Source organism: Dermacentor silvarum, chromosome 5, assembly GCF_013339745.2.
Source record: "Dermacentor silvarum isolate Dsil-2018 chromosome 5, BIME_Dsil_1.4, whole genome shotgun sequence".
Taxonomy (NCBI): Eukaryota; Metazoa; Arthropoda; class Arachnida; order Ixodida; family Ixodidae; genus Dermacentor; species Dermacentor silvarum.
Window position 1 is genome coordinate 21,896,594 of NC_051158.1, and position 14,757 is coordinate 21,911,350.

General features: G+C 47.3%; 1 protein-coding gene and 1 long non-coding RNA gene across 2 annotated transcripts in view; one reads left to right on the top strand and one right to left on the bottom strand.

The window, feature by feature from the left end:
• The window catches only part of LOC125945557 (uncharacterized), a 23,767-nt gene extending 11,910 nt beyond the window's left edge, over positions 1–11,857 (top strand). Inside the window, exon 2 of the long non-coding RNA XR_007466990.1 lies at positions 11,092–11,857. This is a non-coding gene — a long non-coding RNA (uncharacterized LOC125945557). The remainder of the gene's footprint in view (positions 1–11,091) is intronic.
• LOC119453038 (E3 ubiquitin-protein ligase SMURF1-like) overlaps positions 1–14,297 on the bottom strand; it is a 123,435-nt gene extending 109,138 nt beyond the window's left edge. Inside the window, 1 exon segment of the mRNA XM_049667489.1 lies at positions 13,814–14,297. Within this exon segment, the coding sequence (XP_049523446.1) occupies positions 13,814–13,865 (52 nt within the window). The 5' untranslated portion in view covers positions 13,866–14,297.
• Positions 14,298–14,757: the final 460 nt, after the last annotated feature.

The following is a 14,757-nucleotide window of genomic DNA, read 5'->3' on the forward strand; positions in this document are numbered from 1 at the left end:
GCAAAAAAAATCAAAGCCCCAATCTAACGACACGCAACGGAACCCAACGAAATGCTGAGCGCCTCGATGCGATGCCTATCTGATTTGATTGCTTGTTTAGGATTGTATTTTTGGACTTGAAGTTGAATGAAGACACATTTCGCTAAGTTGCATAGCCTTTGTTTTAGATCATGTAGCCGTTGATTACAGGCACACACTCACACTTTCACGCATTGCATGCCGTTGCCGATACACGGGATCGGCCTAATGGCGCTCGCCCTTACGTTCGCGTACGGCAGCCTCTCTTTCTGCCGCGCTGCACCCGCAGCCTGCCCATGGTGACGGCCGGCAATGCATTGCGTGACGCGCGTAGTGCAATGCAGATATAACTTTTCGCCTGGGTAGCGTGGCGTTGCAGTTCCCATTGATCTTATCGGTACAACTGCGAATGTAAACTGTAGTGTTCTACGATACGCATGCCATGCTCCGTTGTTCTATTGTGTGCGCAGATAGATCAATTGTGGAAGATGGCTTTCCTGCAGTGCTTTTCGGCGCTCACGGACGAATCAGTAGTGAGACATAGAAAGCCTCGCTTTAAAAAGAAATCGTCCTGGTCCGGGATTCGAACCCCGGACCAACAACGCCTTTCCGGGACACTAAGACGGGTGGATGTGAATTTTTTGTCGACGATGATGATTTATAGGCGTCCCCTTAGAAACGAGGCGGAGGCAAATGGTCACCGATAGCCTGCCTTTCATGAAACTGATTTGCCACATTTTAAAAATGACAATTGAAATACAGCCGAACCCGGATATAACGAATCTGACGGGGATCACGAAAAAATTCGATATATACATATTCGATATATAAATAAAAATTCTATACATAATTTTTCAATGAGCTTTCACTGCAGTTCGTTACCCAAATAATTCGTTATGCGGTTCATACATCCTGGTTCGACTGTTTACCAATTGAAAAGAGAGAACTCGAAGAGAAACCTCAAAGGAACAGAGGCCTGTTAATGACATATCTAAGGAAATAGAAAGGGTAGGAGGAGGGAAGGTGCTTCCCCCTCCCCCTTTCTTTTTTTACCTATGCCCTGCGCGCCCGGCGCTTTCAGTTCACGAACGGTGCGCGCGTTAACGGCGTGACAAAGCATTCTCGGGAGGGAAGTCGCGAGCATAGAGGGTTACGCATGCATTGATGACGGCCATTAGGGCGTTTTTGCACCCAAGACTGTTTGCACCCAAGAGTGTCTGCGTATCGACGTGGCAACAGCGTTCCTGTTGCCACGTCGTTTGCGAACCGAAAGAACCGGACGCGCCACTGCGTTAGTAAGGAACGCGCGACAGATGACCATTCATACTAAATGGCGTACAGTTTAAAAGAGTGCGAAACAAGCGTTTACTCCGCCCTCCTGCAAGGAGTTGCCCGTACTCCTTTTTTTTTTTTTTTGTTAAGGAAAGGCATGCAAGACAGATGACCATTTAACTAAATAGTGTACAGTTATAAGTGTGCGAACGAGCATTTACTCCCCCCCCCCCCCTTTTTTTCTATTTTCTCTGTGACGTTGCGTCATCGCAGCCCAAGCAGGCGGTGACGTAAACGTAACCAGATAATTGCGGGGTTTTTTTCCCCCTCGCGTGCATGACAGCTGCCGCGGAATTACACAGTCGTCGTAAGACTGGTTTTATCGCAGAACAATCGTCCATTCCACCTGTATTTCCCTTTCATTTTTCTCTTTTGAACGTTAGGGTGAAGTCGCGTGGGACGCACATCAGGAAAGAGGAAATAAAAAATTCGCCATGCGTAATCAGAAACGGGCACAAATAAGCACGGTATCCGTTTCGTAACCGGGTGTGGCCATTACGCGTTACCTCTGTAGTGCTACTGGCCGAGAAGAACACCTGGAAAGAAGTTATTTCGCCAAACTACCGGAAGTTTGAGGACGCGTTATTAAGAGAGTTTATTAGTCGATTAGTTGACAGTCAGTCTGCAGGGGGTATATAGCCTGCAGTACCGCTACAAGTTCATCGACTGTAAACAAAAAGTCTACGCACACAAGACCAGACGCCTTATATCAACTAATCGGGGAAAGGGAACAAAAGATAAGGTTGGTACACAGGCAAGTAGTGCTGTATGTAAGTATATCGACTACAGTCTACTCACACGAATGACATAGTAAATAAACTAATATCGGAATAATATCTATACAATTGTGCAAAGTCCAAAGGAAAAAAAAAAAGATCATAATGGCTAGTAGGTCTGAATTAATTCTGAGGTATGACGGTGCCAAAACCACGATTTGATTATGAGTCACGCCGTAGGGGGCTCCGGATTAATTTGACCACCGTCTTTAACGTGCCCGCAATGCACGGGACGTATATAAAGGAAAGTAGTATATGTCTTTGTGTATAGACCACAGCGTACATTTAAAACATGACACGCTCAAGTCAGTGTCGCAAAGATGTCTGGATTACAAAAGAAAATCACTACAGAGAGAAATGGTCTATGCCTATAGTCTATGAGTCTAAACAATAATAGTCTATAGTTTACACGCATACCAGCTGACACTTCTAAATGACATATGTCAAGGACGTCTACAATCACGCAACGTGAAAGGAAAATCCACCGAGGCAAGCATTCTGCATCTGCAGTCTATAGACCATAATATACAGACATGACCCGACACTTTAAATCAAATATCGTCACAAGGATACATATCCTACATGTCACAAGTCGTTTGCAGCCCTGTTGAAGCGGCAGGACTCCTTAGCCAATAGGAAGGCCGAACGCCCCCTCGAGATGTGTTCCTCCGCGCCGCGTCGTCTGCTCGCCGCCACCGTAACTCGCGGTGCGCGACGCGCATGCGCAAAGGTCAACTAACATTCCACGCATCGCTGTAACGTATCACCGTGCCAGGCAAAACACACAACTCTCCAAACCCGCCGATAATCAGACAGTTACGCCCGGAACTACAATCCGCCGGGAACTACATTCCAAGGATATTTCTCCTGTGTACGCCTCGTACCCTCGGCAGTGCTGCAAACAACTTGCGAGATGCAATTATGTTCCAGAGGCAAGCAGTACATACAAGTAGGATATTGTACGGAAGCGCTTAGGTGCCGCCATCTTGGGCTGTTAACACTGCCGTTAACTTCTATCTATAACGAAATGTATGTTAGTACAGTCGATTCGCAAGCATGAAAATAGTTGTATAAGTTCGTCCAGCGTTTCGTGACCGCGTTACGTGACTTCCAATTCTCATAAAATGCGACACATCTTCTTCTTTCTGGGGTTTTACGCGCCAAAACCAGTTCCGATTATGAGGCACGCCGTAGTGGAGGGCTCCGGATTAATTTTGACCACCTGGGGTCTTTAACGTGCACTACAACGCAAGCACACGGGCGTTCTTGCAGTTCGCCTCCATCGAAATGCGGCCGCCGCGGCCAGGATTCGATCCCGCGCGACCTCGTTGTTTGCGTAACAGCCAAAGACGGCGGCGCCCATGAATCGAATATAAGATCGTCTTATATGTATACCATGCACTCAAATGGACATTTTGTTAAGGCATATAGCTCTGTCAAACATTCTCAGGGACACCGACAGCGAGTTATCAACACGGAGGCGATAGACGCTGACGTCGCACGCCCGTCTACATCTCTGGACGAGATCAGGGTTTTTCGCAAACGCCCGCATACTTCACGGGAGCCACCGATAACGTCCCCCATGTTTGTCGCTTACAGTTCGCTTTTACTCGGCGGCTTCCGAGGGAAGAATCAACAGTGAATCCGGCGCAGCCGATGGAAAGAAACTACCGGCGGATTAGTAACAGGCACTTTCCGTACTACGCATCCGCGTACACACACCGGCCTGTATACAGTCGAGCGCCTCTATACAACGAAATGACCTGTATAACGAAGGATTGTGCGGGCAGAGGCTTTCTTTTCATTATTTTACGCCTCACAATAACGCGCGACCTTTATAACGAAGTGACCCGTATAACGAATGATTTCAGTGGCCCCGAGCACTTCGCTATACAGTCGGACCCGGATATATCGAATCTGAAATGGATCACAAAAAGGTTCGTATATAAGCAATTCGATATATGAAATAATCATGTAATGCAGAAATTTTCAAGGGGATGTTACAGCCGCTCCATATACGCAATAATTTGTTATATGTGGGTTCCATATATCCGGGTCGACTTAGGGGCGTTCGACTATAGACCACCTTTATGTCTGCAAACAGAGATCCCGAAAGAATTCCTATTATGCCCCCTGGAACGGCACGAGTTACAATAGCCTGTTAATATATTGAACCCTTCAACTGACACCAGTTTTGCTCTACAGCTAAAATCTTTAGCTAGTGAATTTTACTGCCAAACGTAACAAGAAAGCTGCATACGTGAACGCAGAGCATGGGGCACGTTCTTTATATCTCTGAAGACACCAAGAAGCCTGTAGTATACTATGGGACAAAATACTTGCCTTCTTTCTTTGGCTAAAGTTGACTGTCAAAAATGCATGACCGGAAGCTCCCCGAGGTCATGAACCTCACTGCTGCCACAGCGCGGATAAATGGGTCCATAACGGTGAGCCAATCGTCGGGCGCCCCTTAAACTACTTTTTTTTTTTTCGCGCGATTACGACGGAGCTAAGATATGGGATGGTTTCCCACTTAGTATTAAGGCTACACTGCCATAAACAGTGCTAAAAAAACATATATTTTTTAATGTGATATTTATAGTTCACCCTTACAAACTAAGTGTTTGTAAGACACGGTACTGTTATATTTTTTGTATTTCGGTTTTTCATCGTATGTTTATTGTATTTGTACAGTATTGTACTACACTAATATCTGCTTTTGCTTCTGTACGATAGTACATAAAGATAACAAACGATGTATTACTTAGCATGTTTGCTAATGTCCGCGGGCGCATTTCTATCTAGCCTGATACGCTTACGGTACAGATAGTCATTATATAAAATCCGACGGGCGACTGAAAAAAAAAATCTTTTTTTTTTAATTTTCACTATGTGTGACGATCGATCGATTGAAGTTTCTGCACGCGAATGTCTCCGTGCACCACCCCCATCGAAATGCGGCCGCCGCGGTGGGGAGTCAAACCCACGACTGCGTGCTTCTCGGAAACAGTACGCTTTGTGCACTGACCCAACACTGCTGATAGTCAGACGAAGCGAGAGATCACAAATATTTGGGCACTCCAAGAGTGACCGATGCGATCCCTGCACCAAAACACGTAGACTTGCGGAGAGCGGCCACACGCCGCGGCTAATTTGCACAAAAAAAAAGGAAGAAATGGCGGTAGTAGTGCTGGGTAAGATAACGCATAACCAACAGGATCTTAGATTTTCCCTTAGATTTACACGGCATTCGATAAGAAGAGAAGGCGAAGGAGGAGGGATACACTTTGTAAGCGTTGTTGCGCTATTTTTTTTTTATTTATTTATTACGTACCACAGGCACTTGAGTCCAAGCAGCTAGGAGGGCCCCAGCTTCAAAATTACAGAAATAACACAAATAACTCAGAGCCCTTCCACTACTGCGAAGATGGAAGCCAGCGAAGCTGTGACTACGGTGGGTCACAGCTTGCCCACGATGAGAATGGGCGTATATCGTCGTTGGGCATCACCCAACCGAACATGTCTATCATGAACGCTTCGACGTATTTCGTAGGCGTTGCAGGGGGAACGTAAACAGTCGCGATCGCCGTACCGTCAGAGCGTTTTATTAAAGACGGCTACGCCAATCGCGGCGCGCACGCAAGCGCTAACGCGCTCACGTGGTCGCCAGGGTGACCTACGTCACGTAATGAAGAAGCAAACGTGAGATCCGGCGAAAACCGCGGTATAATGCACACTTTTTTTTTACAATCGTAAGTTTGAAAACGCCGCCAACCCGTCGTTTTCTTACGACTCCACGAGGTGGCCTGCGTGTCTGAAATTTTCGTTGTACGCTACACTTCCGGTTTTCTACGGACGCAATCTCCTGGAACCTAGCCTATACCAGCTAGGGATGGTAATATCGATGAACGATTAATCGATTAATCGACTAAAAGTACGCCGCAAAACGATTAATCGTCATCGATGTGTACCTTTAATTTAATCGGTTTAATCGATTAAAGCAGTTCGATTAATCGTTTTCCAGACAGTGACTAAAGTGGCGTGAAAATTTTGAAATCGTACTGTAGAATGCGGAGTACGAGCAACGACCGCGCGGCTGCGAAGACCGAGAGCGACTGTCGACTGTTTTCCCGAGTCATGTCGAGCTGGCCAAGCGCTTCCCCGCTTTACGCGCACGTCACACAGGCTGCCTGGGGCCCGGAGAGAGGCCGCCCCCGTGGAGGAAGAAATAAACTAGGCGAGAGCATTACGTGAGGCAGCTAGTCTTGGCAAGCGAACTCACCGTCAAGCGATTTCCTTCGCTTTTTACTTCGCAGTAGGGTCAACACGTGACCCTGAGTGACAACGTATTGGCCGATAATGTTTGGTTCGCAGCAGTTTCAAATCAGTGCGCACCCGTTCAGCTGCGCTGCTGCCCTGCACCCGGCAGCATTAAACCTACCGCGCGCTCTGATGTGGCGATCACGTGTTGCGCCATTACTTCTTGATGTCAGTCGTGCTGCGATGTTCTCTTCTAATTATTCCTTCCTCCATGCCCACCCTCCTCAGTAAGCGCCATTTTTAACATACAGGGTGTTCATTTTTAAGTTTTACGGAATTTTTAGAAATCGCCTGTGGCAGGTAGCATAATTTTATCATTGAGCTGGGTTATTCGATGAGGCGCAAATTCGCACGAGAAATCGAAACACATATTCAACTAATTAACAAAAAATCACTGATTAACTTCTTAGTTAATTACTTTACGACACATATAACAATTTACGAATTGTAGCCGGTGATCTTGTCAGGCGTATCCACTTGCAATGAATTTCCAGAATGACACCAGTTTGGAGATATGCGCCATCATACTCGCCGTAAAAATGCACTGTTGTTCCACTTAATTTTTTACCAAAATGCATTGAAGCACAAAAGTAACTGTAACGTCCATGTATTTCGTCCCACACTTTGAGAAATAGTATCTCGAAACTGGTGTCATCCTGGAAATTCATTTCAAGTAGATGCGTCTTGCAAACTCACCGGCTACAATTCGTAAATTGCGATATGTGTCATAAAGTAATTAACCAAGAAGTTCATTAGTCAATTTTTGTTAATTGGTTGAATATGTCTTTCGATTGCTCGTGCTACTAATGTCCACCGCTCAACGATAAGAATTATGCTACCTGCCACAGGCGATTTTTAAAAATTCCGTAGTAGTTGTCACGTAGTAGTTACGATGAAGAAAACAGTCGCAAAACTGTGAATGACGAAACGGACTTTTTATTGGGCGAGCCTGTGCCCACAAAAGCAAGTTTCACTCGAAGCACAACGATAGCGGCGAACACAATCGGCGATCGTCGAAATCTGATCAGCGGCGAAGCGCGTCGGCTTTTATACATGAGTCATCGAAGGTTCCAGAGTAATCTCTGGTACCCGCGTGTCTTCCAGAAGGTACTAGACAATTGGCGTCGCTCATACAATCAGATTACATAAGCGTCGGTGACAACTGACAACGGATAGAAGCATCGATAACGTTCGAGAAAATTCCGATACTACATGCAGGCGCTTCCTGCGCCGAGCGATAACGTTTAAGGTGGCGGTCCGGCAGCACCAGCCCCCCGTTTTGAGTACCTTTGGAGCAACCGCGGTGGCTCTTCTACTTAGGATATAAAGTTGTGGTATATACCATAAAAAAGCTTAATTCTTGTATATTCTAACTATAGATAATATTAAGAAATTGATTAATGTGATTTAGAAATAAATGTTCAAGAACAAGCATGAGATGCATGGTTTTTGCGAACTGTGTCTCAGTTGTGACCATATTTAGAAGAAATTACCGCATTTACTGCATTGCGGCTTGCTCTGTAGCTTTAGGACATATTTATTTCCTAGACGCAGCAAAACAATGTTAAATTTTTACTTTTTGGATAATTTGCTTTTGAAGTTTGCCAAAATATCGCAACTTCTGTTGTAAACAGCCCGGCAACTACACGCTCAAGGAAGCTAAATTTTGGACAAATTAGAGATCAAGCAATTTCCAATTGGGATGCAAAATTTCATTTATGTACCTTTCTTGGCTTTCCTAATAATGCGACCGAAATTAAGCAATATTTAGAATTCTGGTCCTACTTTTGCCCATTTTTGCGGGAAGGTACTAAAGCTACGAAGGTGCGGTGTAAAACTAATAAAGGTACATGAATGAAATTTAGCGTCCTACATGGAAATTCCTTGAACTCTAATTGTCCAAAATTTAGCTTTCTAGAGCATGTAGTGGCCGGGCTGTTTACAACAGAAGTTGCGATATTTGGCAATCTTCAAAAGCAAATTATCTAAAAAGTAAAAATTCAACATTATTTTGCTGCGTCTAGGAAATAGATAAATATGTCCTAAAGCTACAGAGCAAGCCGCAATGCAGTAAATGCGGTAGTTTCTTCTAAATATGGTCACAACTGAGACACATTTCGCAAAAACCATGTATATCATGCTTGATCTTGAACATTTATTTCTAAATCACATTATTCAATTTCTTTATAATATAAATAGTTGGAATCTACAAGAATTAGGCTTTTTATGGCATATACGACAACTTTATATCCTAAGTAGAAGAGCCACCACGGTTGCTCCAAAAGTACTCGAAACGGGGGGCTGGTGGCGCCGGACCACCACCTTAACATTTGTTAGCCGGTGAAAAGCGGTCACCGGGGAAAGATAAACAAGTACACGTGTCAATATGAACACTCTGTATATTGCTTATTCCTTCACTAGTCACTAGTGGCAATTATAGTTGACCTCTAACAAATTAAACATTATTCTTTATCAAAATTTATACGCTTGTATGTCTTATCCTGGTTCCACCTTTCAAGCGTTAAAATAGGTACTTACGTGAATAGATAACTGTGTTTCAGCCTTTTTAAAGCGCCCGAAAAAAAAGTCGATTAATCGATTAATCGACGAAAAACCCCGCATCGAAATCGATTAATCGATGATACGCTAAAGCGACGAACGATTAATCGTTAATCGATTAAAACATTTAATCGACCATCCCTAATATTACCAGCTTTGCTATACAGCCGGGCGACTGCACAGTGCCGGTGATGGTTCGTAAACACGGCGTCGAGGGATAGAAGGAATTTTATATACGAGTTATTCATGCGAAAGCACTACATGGCCCATCAAGCGGAAAATCCGGCTTAGTTGTCGGCGTTGGTGTGACGACGATGTCCAAAAACGCCACGAACCCTCGACCTTTGCGTTGTGGCATAACGTCCAAGCATCGCGCGGTGGTCGCAATACTTTGGCATTCATCATCAACGTAGGGATAACTAAGTGCTCCCTTGATTTTTTTTTTTTTTTTTTTTTTTTTTTGTAAACCGGACCCCGACGTGAACAACCGGGGCGTGTCAGCGACCCCGCTGAAGGTGCAGTGTGACTCACGCGGTGATTGCGTCACGCGCAGCCGGCCGTCGCGTGTGGTCGTCAAGAGTGGATAAGCCGAGTCACAAGTTCTATATCTTCCGTCCCCGGCACGGACTGCGTCCGAAGGCCGTCTGGGCAGATAGATAGCAGCGAAAAGACGCCAGTATACCGTGAGAACAGAGACAAGGCGTCGGTGTCGCCGCTATAGGCTCATTCACACTAGGCCCACACGACAGCGATTTTTGGTCTGCCGACTGTCGGCGACAAAGCAGTTTACAGGACGGAAAACGCTGTGGGCCAATGGTTTAAAGGAAGCAAAACGGTGTCGCCTTACAGTCGGCAGGCCACGATCGGTGTTGTGTCGTCCTATTGTGAATGAGCCTAGTGTGAATGAGCATAATAGTGCACACTCTGCAAGGCACTGCCGCCAGGGTAGTGTACTAGCCAGGGCGGACAGCCTCGAAGCCCATTTTTCCCCTTTTGGGGAGTCTAAAGGAGTGTGTGTGTGTGTGTGTGTGTGTGTGTGTGTGTGTGTGTGTGTGTGTGTGTGTGTGTGTGTGTGTGTGTGTGTGTGTGTGTGTGTGTGTGTGTGTGTGTGTGTTTACACAAAAAGAGTCAACGCCCCTTCGGGGCGTATCTTGTCCTCAAAGAATAATCGTCAGCCGTCTTCCTTGCGTTTCCTCCTGTCTCGAAAACTTTCCCGTCGAGAATGACACATCACACTGATAACCCGCATGCCGTTCGCATAGATGACGATATGCCCACGGATGACGATTATCGTTTTCGGACGAGGTAAGTCCCAAAGGCTACAGAGCCCGACTCGTGATCTATTTGTATCTCAAAGTGGGTTAGCGCCATTCTCTAGTAGGAAGGGGGGGGGGGGGGGGGGGATCAGCACTCACTGGAAGAGTTGGGAGCAGTCCCTCAAAGCCACCACCAGGAAGACACGAAGACTGCGGCAGCGAACATACGTAGGTCACCCCCGCCCCTTTCCCTCGAATTCGCACCAAGGTCGTCGAGTTGGACCAGTCGCGCTCAAAACCCACCCACCATGCACATCCGGCCAGAAGCGGGACTCTCCCATGCAGTTATAGAAAGGACAATAAGAATCAACGCTTCAGAAACAGTCGCTTTATAATCGTGAGTTATATTCTTCCGAAACGCTGTCTTCATAGTCGTTTGACGGAAGAAGGTTTGATCAAACGAGCGGAAATTATTAAATTCTGGAGATTACGTCCAAGAACCACGATCCGATTAGGAGGCACGCCATGTTACTTCACAGATTTCAAGCTAGCATCTCCGCCTGTTCGAACCGTTTCTGTGCGGAGAAAAAAAAAAAAAAATCGCTAGGTTGACTCCGGTTTTCTTTGGGAGAGCAACGTAGTCCTTGTTTATCGAAAAAATGCTAAAACTTTATGCCCGAGTAGACATTGTTCAAATGCATGACGTCACGGGCAGCTATAGTACGAGAACTTCAAGATGTTGTCGCCACTAGTCTGATTTTTCTTAAATTATTATTGCGCCCTTTTCCTGGCTTGCCAACACCACGGGCGAGGCAGGAGTGACATTTTAGGTTTTCCAGATGTGTAATTTACGAATATGGATTGATTTTTTTTTCAATTCCTCTTTAGTACGTATCCCATAATCGCATATATGGAAACTGACAACCCAACTGCCGAATAGGTTAGATGTTACAAACGAAGCCGCGCCAGGCTTAATAAAGCCTGTGCAACTGCTGCATTCACCAAAACATTAAAGGGGCAGTAAAGAGAAACAGTAAAACCAGTTTACAGTGATCTTGGCTGTCGCGGCTCGGTAAATGCCATTGAAGCTTGTCAAGTTAAGTCTGTGGACGCTTTTTGGAATGCAGCGTCGGTCATATTTACCAACAAAAACTTAACTTGGCCTGACGTCACGACGTCAAGTCTTGACGTCACGGCGAAGTGGTGCGGGAACTTCAAAGGAGAAGCCTTCTCACAATGTAACTTCTTGGAATTGTAGACCCCGGGTATAATTTACTACTACACGCTCGAATTATTTTTTCTATGTAGTGTCCCTTAAACACGAAACACGAACTAAGTGCTTCTGGCTTCCGCAAAGTATATAGTAGTACGAAAGCTACCTTTCTGCGAAGGTGCAGGTCAGATTGGCCAGGCATTTTTCTCTCTTTCCAGTTTTGCTTTACAACGTGACATCTAAGTTAGCCTTTGGACGTGCGAAAAACTCCTTCTAGAAAGGAACAGGCAGTCCAGTTACGTATACGTCTGCTTTCACCCGGAAGAGCTCAGCGGTCAAAGCAACGGCGCCGTAGACTTCTAGTTTCGCCAGCCCTGAGAACAGAGACCCCCAGAAAAAATAACTGGAGTACGCAACTACACCATGCGCCTTACACGCAGCCAGCTCCTTCCAAGCGTTCAAACAGCCCTGCCCGACAGCGCCGAAAGACCTCAAAACGCTTGGCCGAACACGGTCTTGAAGGAGGAACGAAATGGAGATTGAAAAACAAACAAACAAACTGTGCTTAACTCGGCGCGCTAAACAACGGTATAACAGATATCTCGCTGTCCAGACGACTCGGCAGAAGTGGCCAGTTTCGTCTGGTCCGCTGGCCAAAGATAACTTCACTTTCACTCGCGCCCTACCGCGTCCCCCGTATACAACACGCAGTTCTAGCGGATCTGTTTCAAAAGCAACGACCGGCTGCCGATAAAAGGTAATATCAGAGCGTGAACAGGCCAAGAGCGGCGGCAACATGGCAGACGATCGTCGTCGGACAAGGCCTTTCTTTGCAGACGACGCCGAACAAAGGTTACAGCTGCAACGGTCCGTTGCCACTATTCTTTACGACCAACAAGTACGACCATTTCGTTTCTGAGCGTAAACGCTGCGTCGACAACGGTCTGTCGCCGGCAAAAACAGCCAGTGTAAACGTGGCTGGAAAACCTGCAAGAGGTTACCGCCGGACAGAGATCGCTTCCGTTTGATTTTGTTCAAAGCCAGGAGAAAATAATAAGCAAGGTCTGCGAAATCGTTCCCAATGCGTCCTTGCCGTTCGCCGCTCTAGAGTAAAACAGACGGCCGGCTTTTATTTATACTTCAAGCAACTCGCAGATGTCTGCCAACGGCTACTCCAGAAACCGTCTGCACTACCGTGTCACTGCAGACGAACGACGAGTGCGTAATCACAAACAGACGCATGGCATACAAGGCCAAAAGAACAGCAGGAGCGACTTTTTCTTTTTTTTCTAAGTGTGTGTTCCATGTGTGCATCCCGAATCGATGCGACGACGAGCACGTCGCCGCATCTGGAATGAATCGGGCAAAACGCGTCGAGGTCTGAAGAACGACCCGCTTCCGCCAGTTTCGTTTTCTTTCTTTCTTTGGTCACGTCTTCAGCGACCGCCGCCGCAACTTGTTTCCTGCGGCAGCTGCCACTCTCGTGTCGTTTCCGTCGAGAAGCGGCGATCCCGAAGGCGTCTCGGGCTAGGGCAGGGAGCCAAACGAAGACCAAAAACCAGCCCCGGCTGTGCCATCGCGGAAGAGTGTTCTTTCTCTCGCGGCGGCGGCCGGGGACGCGTTTTTAATCGAGTCACGCGCGGCCGCAGCAGAATGCAAATCGCCAACAACCTCCGACCTTGTATAGCGGCGGCAGCGCCGAGCCATGCGAGCTACCACCACCATCTGCACTCCTCGCACGCCGAGAGAGACCGACTCGTCGGGAGTCGTCGCTGACGACGGTTTCGTCTGCAACTGGCAGCGCGTGAGGCATCGACAGAATTGGAACCGAGCGCCGGCGGCTTGAAGGAAGCGCGCATTTGCACCGAACTTTCGGAACGAACAGGAATGCCCTTCCTATCTTTCCAATCACTCGGTGGATTTTTGTCCTGAACTCGAATAAACTTGCGAACAGTACACGCGCGAAACTGCGCGCGCGGACGCATTTTTTCTTCTTTCCGTTGCATCCACTGCCCGTGCAGAAGACACCCGACAGAAACAAAACTGGCATAAACTGAGAGAGATTATCGTAAAACACGTATTCGGCGCCACAGAAAACAAAGCCATCGCTAAAAAACTGTACCATCGCTCCGTCATCCGCATACCCGAAGACATCCACACATCGGAAAGTTGTTCCGTACTCGCGCCGTCGAGCTATCCGTTGCTGCCGTACAGGGTACGTTAGGCCTAGCGAGGGTACCGACCGATCCGTCCGGCTCCAGGGTCGCGGACGCCTTCACGGAACCTCGACTGCGAACGCGCCCACGCGTCGTACGGTGCTACAAGGTTAGTAAACTCACCTGTCAATCTGATCTTCATAGATCCGTGCCGTCTGGTCGGTGGATTAGCCATGACGGATCCAGACGGGACGGGGGTAACCCCCCCCAGAACTCCAGGGGCGCACACACACACAAGGCGACGACGACGACGCTCCTGTGTAGCACGGGGCACTTTGCGCTTGCCGATCGGTCACATCGGCACAGCGGACACACGATCACACATCCTGAAGATACGACGGGCAGTCCCTTAGAAGCATGACCTAAGCAGGACGGCCGTTATAGCGAAGCGTTTCCCTGAATCGGCGCCGCCGCACACATTCCGACGAGACCCCCGAAGCACACACACAAACACGCACGCCAAGTCCGACAACCAGCCGAGAAGGGGGAGAAAAAAAAGTAACAGCAAACGAACAAACTTCGGCAGCGAGTTTTGTTTGCGGACGGCGGCTGGCTGGGATGCGGCTAATGCAGCAGCTGGCGCGGAGCGCGTTTGACTGGTGGCGCCATCTTACGGCATGCGATTCAATTATGTAATACAGCTAGACTCACTCTCGTAGTCGATTTTTGCGATTGCGAAACTGCGCGTGTATAAGTTATTGTCCGAGAGGCTGAAGGAATCTGAAATGACGAAACTCAAAGGCGCGATTTTCCAACTTGGGCTTGTAACAGTGGCCTTGAACCATCGCTTGAACTCCGTGGTAAAGTGGCTGCAAGCCGCTTTTTGCCAACTCGTCGATGCTCGGCGCCAAGCGAAAGGGTGCCAAGTTCGCTCCTCCATGGTGCCAAGTAAACATGCCTTGACAAAGCACCAGTTTAACCGTGTGACGCTGTTTCTTCGTACGATCCTCGCCTTATACGCTGATACGTGGCCAGCCTTCGTTGCAATCGCATTGCTGTGTGTGCGGAAGGGGGTGAGACGGTTGGGTGATCAGAGAAGCTATTCTATCCTCAGAAAAGAAAATAAT